Source organism: Ambystoma mexicanum, chromosome 2p, assembly GCF_040938575.1.
Source record: "Ambystoma mexicanum isolate Mex_15411 chromosome 2p, UKY_AmexF1_1, whole genome shotgun sequence".
Taxonomy (NCBI): domain Eukaryota; kingdom Metazoa; phylum Chordata; class Amphibia; order Caudata; family Ambystomatidae; genus Ambystoma; species Ambystoma mexicanum.
Window position 1 is genome coordinate 1,468,676,970 of NC_090923.1, and position 24,065 is coordinate 1,468,701,034.

Here is a 24,065-nt window from a genome sequence, read left to right on the forward strand (position 1 = left end):
CATATTGATTATATATTTGGAAAACGTGTTTCCAATGTACCACTGGATCACATTTTTTCAAAAATACATTGAAGCTATTGCCCACACCACACACTTCCGATGAAAGGATTTTGCATATTTGCTACACCTGCTGGCTCATTAGCATCAGGATTGTTCACGCCCCTATGATTTGGTGACATGACATCATTAACCAGCACACCCACTCTAAATATTATTCCAGCTCCACTAACCAACCCTACATCTTTGTTTAGGGCTTGTAAAAAGAAGGTTGGGCTTTCTGTATACCCCATGGTAAACGGGTTCACGCAGAATGAGTTAAAGCAAAGCTATTCTGACTATCTGCATGTATCAGGACTGAAAAGAAAGCTGAACATAAATGGACACCTGTGAAATATGTAGCTTGACTGGTATACATGACAATATGGTCACTCTGCGAAAAGATGGCAAAACTACAGTATTTACAGCTTTTACATCGAGTGCAAATCAACAACATATTTTTATTTTGGACATCCGTCTATTAAACTATTAAAACAAATAGTTCAAAACCAATATTTCCTTATCCAACAACACAAAGGAATACAAATCTGTACTTTATAAATACATACATTTAAAAGGATCAATCTCGAATGCTAAAACAATTTTTAATAATTTACAAATCTTTACATCTCGTTGACAATTTCTATCACCTGTTCCTCACTTTCAGAGCTCTAGATATAAATATACATAGTTTATTTAGCTCCACCTTAGATTATAAGTTTAAAAGAAATCTTTTCGCCCCTCCCAAATTTCCATATACTCATATATCTAGAATGGGAACAATCCAAATGTACAAATATATAGACTTCGCGGCCAGGATTATTTATGGGTAGGATTGGTGCATTACATGGGCTTGTGGTTCCACAAGTATTCCTTGTTTTAACAGTGCATTTTTCATAACTAAAATTCCTGCCACTGCCTCAGGTTTCAAACAGTATTGTAGTTTTCTGGGTACCAGCTTTGTGGTATCTACCTGAATGTGCACTGGTTCCATCTTACAAATTAGCTCTACCTCATTTGTATGCTACCGCCATAATTCTTGAGGAACCTTAGACACTAATTGTTCCAAGGCTCCTTGTTTAATTCTTCTACATTTCCCTCTTTCTCTTCTCCCATCTCTGCTCACAACACAATCATCACTTCATTCTCACATTAATTTGGGATGTCTAAAAACACTCTTTCCGGAGTACACTATATAGTACATAACTAGCATAGTAAATCACACCCTATAGTGTGTATAGGTGCCTCACAAATATCCAATAAATAGAACCAGTTTAGGAAAACCTCCCCATTCTTGTGGCTTTATGTTTTTGCCCTTGTTTTCTAAAAGGTATGTCTTAAATTAAAATGTTTAATTAAGTCAATGGTTCCATTTACACAGAACATTCGACGTCTATCTCCTTGATTCATAGAACTCTATTTTTCTAAATATGTTCAAGGTCTCTGGTTGATCATTTATGTATATAACGTATGCAGCTGTTCACCAATCTGGGGCACTCAGCTCTTTAGAATGGCTCTTGCCCATTTTTAAGTTATGTTCTAATTCATGAATATTTGCTAAAATATATTCTCATATTCTGTAATTTCTTTTCTGATCTGTCATCGTAAGACAGACAGCATTACTGGCTCCTGCCCTCATTTCTTTCTTTCGTCAGTACCCCTCATATATTTTTCCCTAACCAAGTCAAATGTATCTCTGCATTGTGCCGTTTCTCTCCTAGATTTGTATTTGTATTTGTATTTATTAATCTTATATAGCCCTTTATACCAAAGCGCTGTACAGTTACAACAACAGGGTACATTTAACATAACAAAAATTGTAACAACAGAAGCAAATTACAAACATGAATCAGTCACAAAAACAGAATGTAGAGCAATTATTCAGAGGGGGAAGGGGAGAGGAGGGGGAGGGTGAGGAAGAAGAGGGAGGGAAGGTAGGAGGAGGATGGAAGGAGGGGGTTGGGAGAGTATAAGGGGGGAGGAGTGGAGAGGGGGTAGGAGAGGGGAGTGAGAGGAGGGGGGGTCATGGCGGGGAATGGAGAAGGAGAGATTTGAGGGAGGTGTGGAAAGAGGAAAGAGTAGGAGAAGAGCGGATAGAGCGAGGCAAGGAGTTCCAGTGGAGGGGTGTTAGGAGTTGGAAGGAGCGGAAACGGGAGGAGCACAGCGGGGGAGGAACAGCGAGGAGGAAGTGGTCAGCTGAACGAAGGGGACGAGATGGCGTGTAGAATGAGAGAAGGGAAGAGAGATAAGGGGGAGCAAGATCTTGGAGAGATTTGAAGACCAGACAGAGGAAGTGAAATTTAAGTTGAGAATGAAAGGGGAGCCAGCCAACCGAGGAAAGGGAAGCAGAGATGGAGTCACGGGGGGAGAGGAGACGGAGAGTACGGATGGAATATAGAGTATAGATTATCAATATCCTTTTCTTTTACCTCAATCCCTGCCCAAATTTCCTTTTAACTTCTTTACCCTCCCCCACATCTACCAATGCTGCCTTAAATTTTACTGGCTTTAATGTAGCTCAAGGAGACACACCAACATTCATGGGTAGCTCGGCTTGAAAACCCTTCACAGATTTCAATTAGGCCTCGTAACTATACTTTTGTGTACTGAGACGTTTGAGGGGATGTGGCCTGCTACTTCTGTAACTGTCTGAGAAGGACATGGTGCATCTGAGGTATGATAACATTAAATGGTAGAATCCTGCAGCTCATCACCACATACTCCAAACAGGGCAACCAAGGTAGAAACAAGATTTATTTCCATACAACTGTGCAGAAATGGACAGCGAAAATGGCATGGTATCCTAGTCCCAAAAATGTGCCCCCACAACTCCTGAGTACAGGAACCTTGGGGTTTTCATAGGATTTGGACAATGAACCTTCTACAGAAATGTTAGTATGATACATTTAGTTGGTTATATAAGCAATGGAATTCACAACCGTACATCCTATGGCATTGGAGGGCATGACTTTAGAGCTCCATTCGAGAAATGTACAATTCTACAAGGCCTACCCCCGTGACATACTCACTACTTTTTGTAGTTTTTGCCATTACATATAATAGAGCAGTATCCGGCACCTAGTGACCATGTGACTCTTGTTCTATCGCTCAGGCTGTGTGGCCCACATTCATTGATGAAACTAAGCCAGGAAACTAGGTATATACATCATGCCCCCTGGACAGAGCCTGATGTAATATTTCCACAGCCTTATGGGCTTTTGTGTGCATGCCAACAAACCAATTTTCTCACAGTGCCACCTCCCTAAACATTGCTGAGGATGTCATGTCATCCAGTCTCATGGCTGCAGCATTGCTCATGTACATACATGGCTCGTGCAGAAATAAAATGCTATCCGCTTTGGCGACATCTAGTGGTGAAAGAGGTATAGAAAAGGAGGAGTAGGGAACATTAGCTTGCAAAGAAAAGACTGAGGAGCAGGCAGAGAACAGTTAACTAGGTAGGTAGAATAGGAATATTGCAGTGGTTTAGGTTGGCCTGAGGCACGAACAGATGGTGGCAGGTGGAATCGTTGAGTCAAGGAGATTACCTTGACATCAGGGAGGTGAGGGGAGGCAAATCAGGAGGAAGCATGGGTAAGGCAGTACCACAGCGACCCCCTCCAGCCAGTTACTCCTACTAACGAAACTGCTTTCAAAGGTTTGCACCCGAGTGCCCTCTTTGTACGGGACCCTGAAAATCCTGCATTTACAGTAACAACTGAAGAAAGGTTTGCATTACCCTAAATCCAGCAATGCCCAGTAAGGGGGAGGTGACAAAACCACTTTGCAACTGTAATAGGTTGGATGGACAACCGAGAGAACATGAAGGCCTGAGAACCTAGAAATACCATAGAAATACCATAGAAGAACATTATGGGTGGATCACTGAGGGGGTAATGAGGAGTACTATCCTGCCCATTTTTGTCTGTTTGGGAAGATTCCACTTATATTTTAGGTGGCCGGTATTGAGGGTGTACTATTTTCACTGATCATTGGCCACGGTTAATTTTATAAGCTACTTCTGCCAAAATTCATAGGATATATGTGCAAGTGGCCTGCAATGTCTCTAAATAAGTCCCTTTTTATCCACATTTTGGTTTGCTGTAAAATTCCTTATCATTCCGTTTCTCACTGTGGAAGGCATATAGTTTGAGACATATATATGTCATTTTGTTTTATTGCACTGTCACTGTGCAGCAGCCCCCTTTTCATAAGTTGGTATTGGGATATCCACCATTATCACAAACCTGGTGTGTTTTGCAATGCCGTTTGTCCCATTGTACCAGCTTTTGGCTGGTATTGAAATAGTAACACATTTTGCAATTCATCAGTTGTGCAATGTTTTTGTGTCTCTGTATGCGTTTTTTGGTGTCCAACAAGACGATGCTTTCGATTGAAGCTTTTTCTACATATATTGCACTGATAAGGCTTTTCACCTGTATGCATGCTTTGGTGTCTAAAAAGATGTCCTTTTTGATTGAAGCTTTTCCCACATATTGTACAGCAATATGGCTTCTCTCCAGTATGGATTCTTTCGTGTATAATCAGATTTGACATCCTAGAAAAGCTTTTTCCACACTGATTGCACGTGTTTCTTCTTTTTACTTCATGTCCTTGCTCGGGTCCAACATTGCTTTTTTTCTGGTAGGTTTGAGCGGGGCAAATATATAGTCTGCAATTTTGCGTTGGGGTTGATTTGTCTGAAATAATGCTGTCATTCCTCAACATTTTGTCACGTTTTATGTCTGTGTCTGCTTTATGTGCATATGCAGCCATTGGATGTAGGTTGGCATGTGTTAGTTGACTCATAGTTCTTTGCTGTTGTACAGTTGTATCTCCTCTCATGTCATTTCCTGGCCACCTCTCACCTATAGAGCATTTTCTGTCATAATCGCTCTGGACTAGACTAGCTCTGAGCTTTTTTGCAGTAGATTTGTAAAGTGTTGATATGGCATTGCATTTCAAAGAATTACCCATGTTTCTCCTTCTGTTTAGGCTCCCTTTACCTGTGGGGTGATAAAAAATAAACGCTATTAGCTGTGCATATGCGAAAAGGTGCTTTATAACAATGATTTGATATCAGATAGATGGTACTGTTATTCACATTCATTAAGCCAATCAAATGTTCATCTTTTAGCAGGGCAGGTCCTTCTAGAATTCTAAGACCCATGTGCTTGAATACTGGATGGCAGACAAAGCAATGTGTGCTGTGAGGTCAAACAATGAAGAAATGGCAGCCAGTGAAAGAAAGGTGGTGGGGCTCCGCCCACAAATTCACCAGTTGTTAGCACCATCAAGGCAGCAATATAAAGAACCATCTTACTAATTTAATTAAAAAGGCAAAGTTATTCACTCACAGTTTATATATGGCAGAAAGTGTTTCCAGGTGCCACAAGACTTTGGGGAAGGGGGGAACATTGGATAAGAACACAAGTGGTTCTACTAGGCCTTGTGACATTCGGATCGTGAAAGTGCAGAAAATATGAAGTGCAGGCGAGCGGGGAGGGGCAAGAATCATACCAACTATTGCACTTGGAGGACAGAGTCAGAGTGAGGGTTGATAGCAGGGGTGGAGGAGGGAATAAGAGAGGCGGCAAAGGCGGCTACTGACACTTATTTCATGGGTCAGATGATGGAGAAGGAGGCTGGCAGTGCGGGCTGGGGCTTAGCCGGGGGGCAGAGGAGCTCCAGGTGAGAGCAGAGGAGAGAACGATCAGACCAAGAGAGAGGGGTACTGAGAGGATTAGAGAGAGAGGTCAGTTGAGATGAGCGCATCAAGGGAAAGGCTACATCAGGAGAGTCGAGGTGGATATTGAAGTATCAGAGTAAGAGGAGCGTAGGAGGTAAAAGTCAGGAGAGAAGAGGTGAGGTCGGCCCACTCCGATAGGAAGAGGGATATCGGCCCAGGGGCCCTGTAGATGGTAGCGAGAGTGATCGACAGGGTAAGAGAGATGCAAAGCTTGTAGACAAGACCTTCAAAGGAGGAGTAGGATTGAATGGGTATGATGGAGGCAGGGATCCATTCAGGGAAGACAAGGGCCACTCCGCTTCCAGGCCGGTTGGGCCTGGACTTGGAGAGGCTCTTGCAGCTCTCAGGAAGAAGAGTGTCAAAAGCAGTGATAGAGATGGCATTGAACCACTTCTAGGTGAGTGCGTGGACGTCAAGGTCAAAGTCTTCAAGGAGGTGACAGATGTCAGAGGAGTGTTTGACAGCAGAGTGAAAATTGAGGATAGCTAAGTGAAGCTGGTTGCCACCTTTAAAAGATTTTCCAAGAGGGGTACAGGCAGTGCTCCAGATAGGATTTTGGAGTGAGAATATTTTACTCCCAATTTTGATAATTAGAGATTAAATCCAATTTCAAGAGAGTAAAAATGAGTTTCCTCCTTCGCAAGAGAGTAAAAAGTATCTAATTTGTGTGTAAAATTAAAACTTTGGTCAAAAACATTAGTGCCAAAACAGCTGTATTTCAAAATGGTTCTAAAAAATGTATTGCACCAGTGGAAAACATTTTCCCCACACAAGAACCTGTAGATGCATACTACCCAGTTTCATCTTCATGATACTTGGACACAAACTCTACATATACCAGCTAGTTACATCACTCTACCAGCATCACTTCTCTGCCTCTCGGGCCTACTGTGGCTACCTGGCACTACCTGCTTGACAGCGACTCCATGTTTTTGCTCCATCTCTCCTTCCCTTTGCTACTCTGTTTCCCCTGTCTCTCACTTTCTAATGCTCTGCCTCTCACCCTTAAGTGTTGCGAGGCCAGGTTTTGCTGTTGCTGTTTGTTACTCTGTCAATCTGCCTCTGCCTTCTAGTGTTGCTGTTTCCCTCCTATATTTCTCTGTATCTGTTGATATAACTCCTCTTCCTCTCTCATTTCATTACTCTCGATATCTGTTTTTTCATTTTCTTGATTGTGATTGCTACTCCTTTTGATTATCTTTCTTGCACTGTCTTTTATGTTATTGGCCTGCCCTTCTCTAGTTTTGTTTTCTATTTCCATCCCTCCCAATCTGCTGTTGACCTGTTTTTTATTTTATTGTCTCTAAATGTCTCTTTTGATCTGCTTCTATCCCTCACTCCTACTGTGTTTTTGTCCTATTATTAACCCTGTTTCCCTTCTCGCTTTCTTTGTTGTCCTATAATGTAGTTCATTGCTCTCTCTTCCTGTTTTGGATTGTCTGGTATGTTCTCTGTCCCTTCCCCTTCCTCCCCCGCCACACCTTTGTTCTCCTGTATTGCTTAGGTTCAGAGCTGCTTTTCCTCTCCTGGTTTTCTGTTTGTCTTTTAACATAGCACCAGTAAATATCCAAAGAGCTACAAATGCATATTCTATTTAAAAATCTAGTGCAGCTTTACTATTGGGTACTCCTTTTTAGATGTGTGCAAACCTTCTTTTGGCCATTAGGCCGGGAATTATAGAGTTAGAGGTTTGTTTGATCAGATGCAGCCCTTGCTTGAATGCAGATGCTTTACCAACACTGTATGCCATTAAAAGTATATGATCCCATATGAGCTGTGTGTTCTGAGCCATTACAAATATAGTTGTCCTCATGTGATGTGCATGTTCTACTTCTGAGCCATTACAGGTATAGCAGCCCCGATGAGGTGTGTATTCTGAGCAATTACAAGTAGAGCAGCCCTCAAGAGTTGTGTGTTCTGAGCCATCACAGGTATAACAGCCCAAATGAGGTGTGTGTTCTGAGCCATTGCAAGCAAAGCGGCCCTGAAGAGTTGTGTTCTGAGCAATCACAGGTAGCAGCTCTGATGAGTTGTGTATTCTGAGCCATTACAAGTAGAGCAGCCCAGATGCGATGTCTGTTTTGAGCCATTACACTTATAGCAGTGCTCATGGGATGTTCTTCTGAGTCATTACAAGTATAGCAGCCCAAATGAGATGTCTGTTCTGAGCCATTACACATATAGTGGTCCTCGTGGGATGTGTGTGTTCTACTTCTGAGCCATTACAGCAGCCCGATGAGGTTTGTATTGTGAGCCATTACAAGCATAGTGGTCCTGCAGAGTTGTGTTGTGAGCAATCACAGATATAGCAGTCCTAATGATTTGTGTGTTCTGAGTCATTACAAGTATAGCAGCCCTGAAGACCCGTGTGCTCTGAGAACTCACAGGTATAGCAGCCCTGATGAGGTGTGTGTTCGGAGCCATTATAAGCATAGCAGCCCTTGATGAGTTGTGTATTCTGAGCCATTACAAGTAGAGCATCCCGGATGAGATGCGTGTGTTCTGAATCACTGAACATTTAGTAGTCCTCTGTTACGATTGAATGTTACCTGCATCTTAAATGCATATCTTGGATGTAAACTCACTAACACACCTATCAACAGGATTTGAACTAACAGGTTACACAATAATGTCTACAGCAGGGTTATTGACCCACTGAACTGACTTTGCCAACAGGCTGTTGACACTGAAAGGCACATAGGGTTAGGGCACTGGCAGTTCAATGTGAGGCTTGCTTGACATAAATGGCTTGTCAAAAGCTCTTAGCCTGTTTGGACTATCTGACATTAGGAGATTCATAATGAGCCTTTGAAATTCACTACATTTTTGGCAGTGGGACTGAGTACTCGGACACGGGAGAAGCAGATGTTGTGGAAAACGCAAGACCGAGTAGAAGGGAATTCAAGTATATGACAGCAATGCCATCTTCTCAAACTGCCTGAGGTTGGTGGTAAGAGCTCAGAAACTGTTCTTGCTCAGTACTTTAGCTCGCTGCAGAATCAGCCAACACATTTTTGTGCTTTCTTAATAGCAGCTCTGTTAAGAAATTTAGGTACAGTCCCAAAACATAGCAATCCTGATAAGAAATGTGGGCATGATGCAATCAGTCCTGCTGTGAATATTTAGCATTGTGCCATGACATGCATAAAGCAGCTCCGTTGATAAATTAGGCTACTTTGCCTGAATATATAGCAGTCCTGTTGAGATCTACCAGTATGATCTGTGCCACTGCATCTACCTGTATCCATTGTACCTGCTTGCGGTAGGTGGTCAGTAAGGGAGATAAAGTTCAGATGACATGCCTAGCTATTTGTTGCTCTCTAAGAAAACAAACTATGTATAGTGCCTTTGCAAGCACGTGAACACATGCAATCTTAAGACTAAAAACTAAAAAAAATAACATCTTCATACAGAACACCAAAAAGGTTTTCCTTCTCGCAAAAGCCAAACAACTGCTTGCTGGGAGGCTCTCCTAAAAATTGCAAGAGATCAAGAACCCCAAGCCAATGAATGCAATTGAGGGGCTTCTGTGATGAAAAGAAAATTAAGTATGAAATGCCCATGCTGCTGCAACTGCGCTGCCTCTGTTAACACGGATGAAGACCGAGGAAAATGAAGCAGAAATGCAGCGCTCGTTTGACAATTTTCATTTTACACAACACTACCTGTGTCCTAAAGCAAAGTGAAACGAATGTTCACGATTCAAGATGCTTTAATAACACTGTAACCTACAAAATGCAGGCAGTTGAACAAAGTGAACAAAACACAAATTCCCTTTTACATTACTCAGAAAATACTATCTTGATAGAATCATTAACAGAGGAGAGTGTTAAAAAATTAAACAGACCAGGACTCATCCCAGCTGGTTCTTTCAAGGAATTGTGTGGATTGCTAAAGTAAAGAGTGTATTTGCAAGCTGCTGCTAGCCAGACTGTCACCAGTGAGCTCCATGATTTATGGGGGTGTTGCCATAAATAGTCTGTGTAAGAGGTACGCAAGGAAGAATTAAAAGGGCCATATTGACACGATCTCTGTGTATAAACAGACCTGATATGCACCTTATATGGAGGGCTGGGTACAGGGACAACGTGCCGCCACCAGTGGGTGTGAGGAGGAAGGGGGTAGAAGATGGAGGGGTGACAGGGGAAGGGAGGAGGTTAATGTGGCATGGCAGATGCCTATCAAGAAGAAGGAGGTTGGGCTGAGAGCCCTGGGCCATGATAGTGCCATTCAGGTAGACATTGATTATGCACCTGGATGATGGGAAGTGTGCCAGGAGCACTTCCCATCTGGTTGCACCACTAATGGAAGTGTAACGCTCACCTGACTCCCACGGAGGCTCTGGCCTGGTTCGCGCTGCTGTGACCTCTTCTAAGGTGATGCGCAGGGTTCGGAAGACGGACTGGACCGGGCCCCCAAATCTGGCTTGTCTGGCTCGCAGAAGTATCCTTCTGTAGGCGAAAATAGGGGATTAACTGTCTGCGGGGTAATGCAATCAGCCTCCCACTTTCCCCTCTCACCCTCCTCGAAACCCTTCTATGATTCCTCGTAGCGTCTCACCTTAGGGTCTGGAAGGACGAGCTCTCCATCCTGCTTCTGATGCAGGGGCGCGTTGGTATCCAGTTACTTCACTGGGTTTTCGGATTGGTGAGAACCAAACTTGCTTGGCTTCCAGGTAAGTTTTTTGATAAGAGATTCCCCTTGTGTCCATGCATTAATGTACTAATGCTAGTGTCTTTATCCCCATGGGGGCCGGGGTACGGAATGCCGGGGAACAGGCACCGACCCGAGATGAGAGGTGAAATCCTTGTAGAAATCAGGTGGTCTTTAATGAGCGTTTTTTGGTAATGTCTTTTCATTCGCTCATTAACGCTGATGTCTCTTTTTCCCCATAGGGGTCCGGAAATGCCAGGATGCGGCGCGGACCCGAAATGAAGAGGGAATGAATCAACAGGTAAATCTTAACATGGAGATTTAGTTTTCCTTATTCCCTTCTCTCTCTCACCTTTTGTTCTGGTCTTTTTCTCCCTATGCGCTGGGGTGTGACTGCGAATCCGGATGATCGCTGCTGAACATGGAGGCGTCCTGTAAAGGTGACTGGAATGCGGCGCTGCAGCGATCGACGCGATGAGCTTTTAAATAAAAGTCTTCCTTTTCAGGATTGTCGGCGAGATGTCTCCGGGATGCGGATTTAGCAGGTAAGGACTTTTCCTTCTTCTGCTCTTCTTCTCTTCCTTTGCAGGTGATCCAGGATGCTGGCAGGCGTGGCAGAAGTCAGGATGCAGGAGCAGACACGGTGAGCGTCCAGCTGCTAGATGCAGAACAACGCGAAGCACGTGTGGCTGTTCGGGTGGGGTTTAAATAGCCTTGGAAGAAGTTCCAGGTATGTATCCTTCCTCCAATCAGGTATGTATCCTTCCCCGACCACTCCCGGATGGTAAATTAGTCCGTCCCACAGGTAAAGTAGTTCCTTTCAGGCCTCAAGGATGCCGGGATCCTGCAGCAAGGTCTGCATCAGGTAAGTGCACCCAAGCACTTCCATAATGAGCCTGGTGCCTATTGCGCCAGGACTGAGGTCTTTTATGAGCCTGGCGCCATAGGCGCCAGGACACTGTCCAAAGGGCCCCTATATGGGGTTGCTGGGTCCTTCCTTGGGGACTGGATGTCCGCTTTCGGGGACGCAGGGCTTCAACCGGCTCCCCGGGAGTGGGCATCATGACAGCACTCCCCCCCCAAGGCCCCTCCCAAGGTTGTTCCCTCCGGGGGTTTTGGTTTGTCTGGGAAGAGTCGGTGGAATTTCCTGTCTAATCGAGGTGCATGCACATGGTTGCTGGGTTCCCACGACCTCTCCTGAGGTCCGTACCCCTTCCAATCAATTAGGTAGAACAGTTTTGACCTAAACATTTTTGAGTCTAAAATGTTCTTCACTTCGAATTCGGGCTCCCCATCTATTAGAATAGGTTCTGGAGGTTTGAGTAGTCGGGTTCCAGGTACCACTGGTTTCAAAAGTGACACATGAAAAACAGGGTGAATTCGCATACTAGCTGGAAAATCAAGTTTAACAGCCACTGGGTTAATTATTGCCGTAATAGAATAAGGTCCCAGATATTTTGGGTTAAAAGTTTGAGGCCTTTTGAGTGGTAAATGTCTGGTAGCTAACCACACTTGATCCCCAATCTGATACGGAGGTGCTTCACTCCGATGTAGATCAGCATTCTCCTTGTATTTTCTCTTGGCTTGTTGTAAATGCGTAGTTGCCTCTTTGAAGGCTTGGGTAATTGTAGAATGCAGATGTTCTACTGCAGGCATTCCGAGGTTCTGAGGTGAGTCAAGGTTTGAGGTTCGAGGGTGATGCCCAAACAAAGTATAAAAAGGACTGTGGCCAGTTCCAGAGTGTACCGAATTATTATATGCGTATTCGGCTATCCAAAGAATGTCTTTCCAGTTGCTTTCAGATTGCTGTAACATACACCGTAAGTATTGCTCAAGGGTCTGATTTGTCCTCTCGGTCTGACCATCGGTCTGAGGGTGGTGACTGGTTGATAATCTTACGTCGATCTGCGCCATTTGACAACATTTGCGCCAGAAGTGGGAAATGAATTGGCTTCCCCGGTCAGAGATTAGTATAGATGGGAATCCATGTAGCCGAACAATATTTTCGAGGAATTCTTTGGCTAGGACAGAAGCTGAAGGTAAACCTTTCAAAGGAATAAAGTGGGCCATTTTGGAAAACAAATCCACAATTACCAGAATAGTATTGTACCCCGAACAAGGAGGCAGGTCCGTAGTAAAATCCATTGATAGGGTGTGCCAGGGTGCTGGCGGTATGTCTAGAGGTTGAAGGAGACCGGCTGGTCTTTTCTTTTGACTTTTATTTTGGGCGCAAACACCACAGGACATCACAAAAGATTTAACATCTTTTCGCCAAGAGGGCCACCAAAATTGTCGTTTCACCTGTTCCTCTGTCTTGGCAATACCGGGGTGTCCCTCTATTAATGCATCATGATAACCGGAAATAACTAGTTCGTGTAATTCCTTATGTGGCAGGAATAAGCGTCCTTGGAAATAAGGTAAACCATTATCTATGGTAAAGTCTGATCCCTTTTGTATCCAATCCTGTAAGGTTGTAGGGTCCAGGAGTTGTTTCACTCTGGCTTGAATGTCTTCAAGCGTCTGTAACGAAGTCATGCCTAGAATCCTCTGTTCGGGAATTATTGGTACTGGTTCTGAGTTTGTATCAGATTCTCCCATTCCAATTCGGGATAAGGCGTCTGCTTTGCCATTCTTGCAGCCAGGTCGATAGGTAATCACGAAATCAAATTCAGCGAAAAACAAAGCCCATCGGAGCTGCTGTGATGACTGAGCCTTGGCGGTTTTCAAATACTGTAAATTCCGGTGATCAGTGATCACTGTGATGGTATGTCGAGCGCCAAGCAGATAATGCCGCCAGGCTTTAAAAGTGGACTTAATGGCTAACAGTTCTTTGTCCGTGATTGCATAATTAACCTCGGGTGCCGAGAATATTCTGGACCAAAATGCTACGGGATGCAGTTGGTTGGTTTAGGGATCTCTTTGGGACAGGACAGCTCCCATGGCTAGGCTGGATGTGTCAGTTTCGACGACATAAGGGAGATCTGGACGCGGGTGTTTCAATATAGGTGCGGAGGTAAACTTAGCTTTTAAATCCTGAAAGGCCGGCTCGGCTTCTTCAGACCATTCAAAACATTTATTTTTCCTCAAGAGTGCAGTAATGGGTTGTACCACGCGTGAAAATTCCGGGATAAACCTGCGATAGAAATTGGCAAAGCCGAGCATGCTTTGAACCCCTTTTACAGAGCTAGGTGATGGCCATTTGAGGATGGAATCCACTTTTCTTGAGTCCATTCGGACTCCTTTGGGTGTCAGGATGAAACCTAGAAACCCGATTTCTGTGGTATGGAAAACACATTTCTCCAATTTAGCAAATAGTTTGTGTTGGCGCAGTTTTTCAAGTACTGCCCTGACGTGTTTTCTGTGATCAGATTCCGAAGAGGAGTACACCAGAATATCATCGATATATACGACAACACAAACATCGATGAGTTCCCGAAGGACATCATTCATGAAGTATTGGAAGGCAGCCGGCGCGTTACACAATCCGAAAGGCATCACCTGGTACTCGAATAATCCATATTTAGTACGGAAGGCAGTTTTCAATTTGTCGCCTTCTTTAACTCGTACCAGATGATAAGCCCCCCGGAGATCTAACTTGGTGTATATGCAAGAGTCCTTCACCTGGCCAAGGAGTTCAGGGATCAGAGGCAGAGGATAATGGTTTTTAACCGTTATCTGGTTCAATGCGCGGTAAGCGATACAAGTTCTTAGGTTGCCTTCTTTTTTGGGCACGAAGAACAAAGCCGAGGATGCCGGGACTTTGACGGGCGAATAAAACCATTAGCTAGGTATTGATCCAAATATTGTCTCAAATGCAGATTCTCAGTTTCGGTAAGGGCATAAATCCTGCTACAAGGGGGTTGTGCACCGGGCACCAGATCGATTTGGCAATCGTTTCGATCTGTGAGGAGGTAACGTGTTGGCCTGTTCCTTTTGGAAGACGTCCTGAAAGTCTTAGTATTCCGGAGGTAGTTGCATGGAGGCAGAGGTTACAGATGCTAGATTAATCTTCAGGTTTTCTGTGTAGCAGGTTTGTGTACAATCGGGGAAGGTTATTCTCATAGCTCGCCAATCAATTCGAGGATTATGTGTCTCTAACCAAGGGATTCCAAGAATAACCTGAAACTGTGGAGCCTTGATTACATCAAACACAACACCCTCCCAATGGCCGTCGGGACCAATAAGAGTCACCTCAGTAGTGGAATGTGTTACCGGTCCAGAGGCAATTTCAGTTCCATCGACTGTGGTGATGACATCTTTGCTGGTTTTAGGACGGAGAGGGAGGTTAATCCTAGAGACCACTTCACGATCCACATAGTTTCCAATAGCCCCACTATCGATGTATGCCTTTATTGCATGCAACCGCTTAGGCTGTTCTGGATCTACGAGAACCATTAGCACAATGAAATGCGAGGTCTGAGAGTTAGTTTTCAAGCTCGGCAAGCGGACCCCTACACTTGTCGGGCGGAGTTGTTTCCCGAAACAGAGTCTTCATGGTTTTTATCAGCGGCTCCTACCGCCTTTCGGGGCGGTTTTGCCGGGCAATCTCGTAGAAAGTGTCCAGAATTCCCACAATAAAGACATCATTTTAACTGCCGCCTCCTTTCACGTTCCTTTTGAGTTAAGGGTCCTTTAACCCCTCCAATTTGCATAGGCTCAGAGACATCAACTCCCTTGGGATTAGCATGGGTCTTGACCAACACCCGGGTCTCAAACCTGGACCGATCTGCTTTTCTGTTTTGAAGTCTGTGATCCAATTGGACCACTAAGTCTATATACTCTGTGCATTGTTGGGGCGGATTTACAACTTGGGCCAAGACATTTTTAAGTTCTCCGCGTAGGCCTCGATAAAACAACGTGACTCTTTTATCCTCTGGCCATCCCGTTTCCACAATTAGTCTATTAAAGGTTGCAATATAGGATAGGAGGTCCTGATTGCCCTGTCGCAGGGATAGAAGTTCGTCATCCAGAGCCTGCCCCTGAGAGTGTCGAGCAAATAACCTTTCCATGCTTGCTTGAAACCTTTGAAAATCACGGAAAATCGGGTCATCTTGAGTAACCAGTGGAACTGACCAATCGGCAGCACAGCCGCTGAGATATGACAATACAAAGGCTACCTTGGTCTGATCATTAGGGAAGGCCCCAGGTCTGCAAAGGAAGTGCAAACGACACTGATTCATGAATACGGCAAATCGTTTGGGGTCCCCAGCAAAGCGTTCGGGTGGGGCCAGCGGCATGTTTCCAGGTAGATTAATCTGCACAGGGTTACTGGAAACCACAGGAGCGGGGTTCCCTCCGGAACCGGGTAGAGGAGTTTGCCCAGCTTGACCTTGCAAAAGCTGTCTGGCTAGGTCATCAGTTCTTTCCTTTGATATTATTAATTCCCTCCTGAGGGCATTAGTCTCTTGACGAGCGGCATGTACTTCGGCCCGTAATTCCCCCAGTAATTGGGCCAACTGATCAGTCTCAGAACTTTCCATAGTGCCTGGGTGGGAATTTGTAGGAAGGCTTCGCGTTCTGTAACGCTCACCTGACTCCCACGAAGGCGCTGGCCTGGTTCGCGCTGCTGTGACCTCTTCTAAGGTGATGCGCAGGGTTCGGAAGACGGACTGGACCGGGCCCCCAAATCTGGCTTGTCTGGCTCACAGAAGTATCCTTCTGTAGGCGAAAATAGGGGATTAACTGTCTGCGGGGTAATGCAATCAGCCTCCCACTTTCCCCTCTCACCCTCCTCGAAACCCTTTTGTGATTCCTCGTAGCGTCTCACCTTAGGGTCTGGAAGGACGAGCTCTCCATCCTGCTTCTGATGCAGGGGCGCGTTGGTATCCAGTTACTTCACTGGGTTTTCGGATTGGTGAGAACCAAACTTGCTTGGCTTCCAGGTAAGTTTTTTGATAAGAGATTCCCCTTGTGTCCATGCATTAATGTACTAATGCTAGTATCTTTTTCCCCATAGGGGCCGGGGTACGGAATTCCGGGGAACAGGCACCGACCCGAGATGAGAGGTGAAATCCTTGTAGAAATCAGGTAAGTCTTTAATGAGCGTTTTTTGGTAATGTCTTTTCATTCGCTCATTAACGCTGATGTCTCTTTTTCCCCATAGGGGCCGGGGTCCGGAAATGCCAGGATGCGGCGCGGACCCGAAATGAAGAGGGAATGAATCAACAGGTAAGTCTTAACATGGAGATTTAGCTTTCCTTATTCCCTTCTCTCTCTCACCTTTTGTTCTGGTCTTTTTGTCCCTAGGCGCTGGGGCGTGACTGCGAATCCGGATGATCGCTGCTGAACATGGAGGCGCCCTGTAAAGGTGAGTGGAATGCGGCGCTGCAGCGATCGACGCAATGAGCTTTTAAATAAAAGTCTTCCTTTTCAGGATTGTCGGCGAGATGTCTCCGGGATGCGGATTTAGCAGGTAAGGAATTTTCCTTCTTCGGTTCTCTTCTTCTCTTCCTTTGCAGGTGATCCAGGATGCTGGCAGGCGTGGCAGAAGTCTGGATGCAGGAACAGACACGGTGAGCGTCCAGCTGCTAGATGCAGAACAACGCGAAGCACGTGTGGCTGTTCGGGTGGGGTTTAAATAGCCTTGGAAGAAGTTCCAGGTATGTATCCTTCCTCCAATCAGGTATGTATCCTTCCCCGACCACGCCCGGATGGTAAATTAGTCCCACAGGTAAAGTAGTTCCTTTCAGGCCTCAAGGATGCCGGGATCCTGCAGCATGGTCTGCATCAGGTAAGTGCACCCAAGCACTTCCATAATGAGCCTGGCGCCTATGGCGCCAGGACTGATGTCTTTTATGAGCCTGGCGCCATAGGCGCCAGGACACTGTCCAAAGGGCCCCTATATAGGGTTGCTGGGTCCTTCCTTGGGGACTGGATGTCCGCTTTCGGGGACGCAGGGCTTTAACCGGCTCCCCGGGAGCAGGCATCATGACAGGAAGAAGAGGAGAATGGGGAGAGGACGGAAACCATATGGGGAGTCCATATGTCAGGAAAGGGAACAACAAAGAGAATGTCAGTAATAGTCTGCCTGGAGAGAGCATTGACACCATAGGTGACGGCAATGGGCAGACCTGTGTTTGAGACCAGGACACCCCCTTTTAAAACCTTTTCCTTCCAGTCTTCGAAAGAGAGGGAGGATAGGAAATAGAGTAGCAGGTAGAACAGATAGGGGAGAGGGAGAGCACCATAGGGAGGGGGGACAGAGGGATGCCCAGGGGTGGGAGACAGACGGAGAGCCGCAACAGTACACAAAGAACTCACCAGGCAGCCGAGCAGCCAAGCAGGTACAGATGAAGCAGGTACTTTAAACAAGATTCAAACAAGGGAAGCTGATTTTAAAAACCCTGATTTGAGTTCAAACATACTTGTGAAATGCCGGCATTTAGAGGGAAGTAGGTTTTTAATTCACCCAGGTTAGGAAGGCAAGAAGGAGGGAAAAGCAACAATACAGCACTGGCAACAGAAAATTCAGTACACCCAGCAAGTAAGTTAAAGCACACTGTTCAAGCAGTAGCGATAAGCAGGGTAGGAGGTGGGGGCTTCTTAACCAGTGAGGAAAAACACACACTTTCTAAATGCAAAACAGCAATAAGCAGATAGGCAGATTTGAATATCAAATAAGTGAGTAAAACACAATTACGTAAGGAAGTTGCGAGGTGCATATAGTACATGATGAATAGTCAAGGGCAATGCCGCAGTGGGGAAGGAGACTGGCACTGTTAGTGAAGGCGAGGAAGGAACAAGATAACAGACTGCGTGGAAGCCACTGCCAAGGGTAAAAAACACCATGCACAGCGGTGCAGGAAGACCATGAGGATGTGATGCAGGGCCATATACAGGTGCAAGGAGGATGGACAGTTAACAATAGCGAATAAGGCAATAGAATTGGATGACCAGGAGTGAAGGATAGGAATAAAGGTGTGGAGGGTGGCAAGTTAGTTGGTAAAGTAGCCAGGAGAGCGTCTGCTTAGGAAGTTGTAAGGCACTGCGGGATCAAAGTGAGGGGGCTCACAGGAGGCATGGAGGGAAGATCGGCTTACCAGCTTAGAGTACGCTGGTGGATCTTAAGGTCGGAGTCATCAGGTAGCATGGTTGGTGACCCTCCAGGGCCTGGACAGGCCCAGCTAGGGCAAGTCTAAGCCCTTTGAAGGTGGCCCTTCGATGGGAGCCGGCGCTCGCCTGCTGGCTCCCGGGCCTGCCTCAGATAGCAAGGGGCCTGCAGCCAAACCTTCTTCCACCATCATTCCTGACTGCCTATCCGCCATCCAGTCCTGGTGTGCCTCCAATGATCTCTATTTCAACACCAGCAAGACTGAGATTCTTCGCATTGGGACTCCTGCTCCCTCTTTCTTCCTTTCACTCTGGCCAACCTCTATGGCCTCTCACCCCTTCTCCTTCATCTGAAGCCAGAAACCTTGGACACATCTTCGACTCCTCTCTTTCCTTCCTCCCTCGCATCCAGGAGATTGCCAAGAAGCCCCACTTTCAACTCCACCTCCTCAAAGGAATCCTTCCTTTTCTCGCTTTCCCCCAGAAGCTCTCTAGAGCTCTGGTACTCTGTAGGCTGGACTACTGCAACAACCTCTTCCTCAATCTACCCTCCTCCTCACTACGTCCCCTCCAACTTATCCAGAATATGGCTGCAAGGCTTATCCTTGGCCTCAAGCCCAGGGACACATCTCTCCAGCCCTTAAATCTCCCCATTGGCTCCCGGTTGCTGCAAGGATCAGATTCAAATCCCTCTGCATCATCCATAAGGCTGTCTGGGGCTGGGGACCACTCTATCTACAACTGGCTCTCACCAAATACTCTCCCTCCAGAGCCTTACATTCTTCTGGTGCCAACTCTCTGCGTGTCAAATGCTTCTCCAAACAGCCAGCTGGTGGCCGATATCTTTCCTCGTCTGGCTCCTTCCTCTGGAACAGCCTCCTCCTTCCTCTCCACCTTGAGCGGGATTTCCTCAATTTCCGGAAGCTCCTTAAGACTTGCCTTTTCACCTCCTCCTTCCCCCCTCTTCCTCCCTTGCTAAATCACACAGTCGCTGAGATTGGTAACCAGGGCCCTTATGTGTCCTTCTGAGTCCGGGCCTTCCACCCCCAATCGCATGCAGCCTCCGCCCACTCCCAGCACTTGCCTTTGCGCCCTTTGATCCGTGCTGTTTCACAGGCCTGCACTTAATGTACTGGCAGCTGACCACTTTTACCAAGTGATCTCTGCCAGGCACTTAACAGTTGCTTACAACTTACTCCCTAGTGCTTCCCTCCTGGATCTCTCCCTCGTCCCTTCTCTCTCTCTCTGCACTTGCAAATTCTGAATGTTCACAAGGCCTAGTCGGACCGCCTCTTTCTTTCTCTTCATTGCTATTATATTTGCATTTCATCCCATGTTCCTTCCCCGTTGCCATGTGGGCGCTTTGAAACACAATTTACTTGATGTACAAACCGCCTTACAAATGCACAATAAATAAATAAAATAAATCAAGCGGCCCTTGGGAGGGGAGTTGTCTGCCTCAGGGACGAAGCAGTAAGTCCAGCGGCCATCTTTGCAAAAGTTGGCAAACCAAGGGCACACCTTGCTTTATTGGGTAATGTAGCTTCCTTGTATCAGACTCTGGGCCTTCCAAAGTCCTGCAACCCTTCTTGAATTGTTATGTTTTGTTACATTTGTAAAGCAGACATCTCCCATTTACATAACTATAAGAGATGGGCAACCCTTTCCTGGAGACACTTCCTAGCCTATGTAGGAAAATCATTAACATCAAGAGTGTTCCACGATAGCAAAATCCTGAGGGACAAAAAGGAGGTGGGCCCCACACTCGTCACAGTTTAGCTGTCACTGATACCATGGACCACAACTCCAACCCAGTTCCGCAGGACCGCAAATGTAGACTGGACACAGATAGTGTTCAAGCTGTCATGCTCTTTGTAATGCATATTAAAGGACGTTTTCTTCTCCTTTGACCAACAGAAAGTGTAGAATCGAGGCTCAAAGCACAGTAGAAGCCTGGATTTAATAATTTCCTTGTGTGCTTTTGACTGTTTCTAGCCCTCTAGCCAATAAGCAGGTTTGGACTGGAGACTCTAACTGCCTATAGGGCCTGCATTCCAAGCTCCCCTTTTTGTACAGTGGGCACTGTCAAGGAACAATTGACATGTTCTTTCTTTTCTGCGACTGCCCACCTCTAATAGCAATAGAGCCCTTACCAACGGGCGCGATTGTGTTCTAGTAGATCTTCGACCTGTTAGTGGCCCTCGCTTTCAGCTCAGGACCACTAACTTGGGGGGTAACCTACCACACAATAGAGCCCTTTGAAGTGGGCTCTAATGCTTCAATAGTAAACCTCCTATGGCAAACCCAGACAATCACATCCTGAAGCTCCCTACAGGATACAAACAAAAAATGTTCATAAACCATTTTTCAAAATCAGTTTAACTAAAAAAGCAGTATATAAGAAACTACTTATCTACGAAGTTAAAAACCTCAATAACTGACCACAAAAGACTTTGCAAAAACAACAATTTGCTATGGGTCTGCATAGTTGGAGGCAAACTATTCCCATGATTCAATTTGGGATACCATCTATAGAAGTTAGCAGCTTTAATGTTGTTCTAAAAGGGGATGTTAGTTCTAACCAAATACTACCGGGTGAAAAACAAAGCCCAGAAGGTTTGTGCTAATTTATTTACTTTAATTGGACCTATCGTAATACTTGCAAGTTATCATAATCTGTTTGCATCTCAAATGGGAAATGAGCATCCATCAACATATTTGTCCTCCTTAGAACTTGCTTCCTTCAGTTGCAAAAATACTCAATAACAAAAGAGTTCCTTTCAGAAATGTATTGAACAGGTAAAACAGAAAAATCAGATGTTCCTCCTGATCATCCGGCTGTATCTTTCAATGAATTTCTTTCCAAGGACTTCCTTAGTGGTTTCAGTCGCAACTATAAATGACAGACATATTGAGATGTCTCAAAACTGGCATGAATAAGTGCCTCAAAGGGCCTTTACGCTCAGTGATCCCGTTACCATACTTTCCTTTGGAAGCAATATAGAAAATGTTCTCAATTAACTACCTGTAAAGATGTGTAAACCCTAGAAAACATCGGGCTGCTTGCATGTGAACCCGATCAAAATTGTGTCTCCTCTGTGAGTTCTGGCGTTAGGTCAACAAACGTCTCAACTATCCTACCTACGTCAAAGCGAGACCTGCGCTTGGGAGCAGCCTCGCTGCGCCGCCGATCGCGGGGCCTTTTTCTCTGTACCGTGTGGGAAGGGAAGCGACTTCTCTGCTTGAAACTGAGTCAACCTAACCAAGAAGCTGGCAGAGCTGAGGCCTTGATCACATGAGCGCAATCTGCGGTGTGCCCTGTGGATCTACGACCCTGATGCAGCACTGCATCTTGTCTTCGCCCGGGGGAGTGGATCCTTGCGGCTGGCATCAGTGATACTAAGGAACAGAACTAAAGACTGATAAGAAGATGACACGTAGAGCCTTCGGAAATCACCTGACGCAGTGAGCCTTATGGCCTAGACTTGGGGAGGAGTGGCTGGCCTTGGCCTGGGGCAATTTATTCATCTGGATCCCTCTGGTACGGGCTGCATTTTGTGAACATTGTATGGAGGAGCAATGCAAACATTTTTGTAAGTACTGGGCCCCGTAATGGAGATGGTGACCCCCCGAGTCTGCCAGGCACCGTGGCATTCACAAACAGGCCCAGTAGCTGGTGAAGACTGGAAGGTGGCGGACTTGACGGGAGTGCTAAGAATCAGTCTGATAACTTTATTCCACGGTGCTGTGGCACCTCAAAGTCAGGTGGGGCGGCTGGAGTAGTGTTAGCCGAGGTGGATGACCCCTCTCACTATTACATTTTCACCTGCTATATCATGGTACAAAGAACTCCAGAAGAGGGCATTCTAATGGAATTCTGACCATAGCCTTATTCTGACAGGATGGGGAAACCTGATAAGCAGGGCAAGCACTTTTCTTGACAAAACCCCTCAAAAAAAGAAATCCAGTAGCACAGGCTGCCATATGGAGCCTTGGTGATGCCATTCTAAGCATAATGAAACTAACCCCAACCACATGGAAATCAATGAGATGTTCCTCCATTAAAAAGTTGGCATTGGCATGCAGGCTCCTAAAATGTATACTTTTACATGTAAAGTGGGGTGTCCAGTCAAAGGATCGAATGAAAAGGATCGAATGACAAAAGGTTTGAGTCATAAGGACCGGAAAAAAAGGTCAGATGCCTTTTTTTAAATGTATATTTTTTTTTGGCTTCCGTTTAGGTAAAAAACATGGTTTTACACCAAAAACGGGGGTTTGGTGGGGGGAAAAAAAAAACAACCCACCCTTTTTTTCTGTCCTTTTGACTCAAACCTTTTGTCATTTGATCCTTTTCATTCCATCTTTTAACTTATAACCGTAAAGTGGACTATCTGAAAGCCTGCCTAGATAAGCATGAGGCCACACTTGATGCAGTAGAGAGAATCTCTTTGGCAGAGGATAACATTTCCACAATAGCCTCCAAGCTATCCAACATACAGAGGCTGCTGAAGACTGTAGCAGTCAAGAATGAAGATCTCGAAAGTAGGTGTCGTAGGAATAATAGCTGTATTCCGGGAGTAAGCACAACCACCACAGCAATGCCAACGGAGCCGTTTGTCGTGTCGCTATTGAAAGATGTGTTTGGATCAGACGTTGGTTCACCAGTTTTCATCTTTGAGAGAGCCCACAGAGTCTTGTCAACCAAACCTATCCCTGGAGAGGCTCCCAAACCCATCATAGCCAGACTGTTAAACCTCTGGGATTGGGACACAGTACTGCGCTTAGCCAGAGAGAAGGACAACCTAGTCTATAAGGATTATAGTACCCACATCTTACCAGACCTTTCGGCTTTGGTGTAGACATCAAGAAAATGCTTTCTGAGTGTAAAGAAAGCCCTTCGAGACAGAACATCAAATACGCCATGTTATTTCCGGCTAAAGTTATAATGGTAAAGCTCACTTCTTCAGCATCCCGGACTCAGCACACAACTTCATGGATACACTGAAGCTGCAGTCATCTGAAGGAGACAGCTGATGTCAGCTACCCTTTATCTGCCCTTACAGTGGTGTTTCCTTTTCTGTCTGGTGGGGCTCTGACGCTTGGGTAAATGCATGATAAGTTCAACCCTGTGTGGTTTATCTGTTGGATCAATATTTGTACAAAGCGCAGGCATGGTCAGGCCACAGATGCTCCCCCTGTGCTTGTCACGTTTCGCAGGGATGGTTTATAAGTTGGGAGGGAAATGCACTGACAGGTTGAGTTGTCAGTGAGGGTGGGCAATTGTGGTTTTGTGATTGTTGTTTGTGCTGTTATCGCTGTTATTGTTTTTTTCTTTGTTTGGGAATGCATACTGTGAGAAACCTGAAGGTGTCTACCTAGCTAGTCCCTGGGGATCTGTCATCCAGGTGGCCAGGACACGGCCATCGATACTGGATCCAGTCCTGGGGATGGACAAGTGAGGGAGGATCACCAGGATGGGGGGGTCCTTGGGGAGTGGAAGTGGGACACCGACGGGTGAGACGTGGTATCCCCGTTCTTTCAACACTGTTTCCCTATTCTACAAGGTAGGACATTCAAA

At 45.6% G+C, this 24,065-nt stretch overlaps 1 protein-coding gene across 2 annotated transcripts in view; it reads right to left on the reverse strand.

Moving 5' to 3' along the window:
- Window positions 1-477: 477 nt before the first annotated feature.
- Window positions 478-24,065, reverse strand: part of LOC138567630 (zinc finger imprinted 3-like) — a 379,970-nt gene continuing 356,382 nt past the window's right edge. For both annotated transcript variants that reach the window (XM_069646059.1, XM_069646060.1), the window contains one exon: window positions 478-5,042. In XM_069646059.1, coding sequence (XP_069502160.1) covers window positions 4,276-5,042 — 767 coding nt within the window. In that variant the 3' untranslated portion in view covers window positions 478-4,275. The remainder of the gene's footprint in view (window positions 5,043-24,065) is intronic.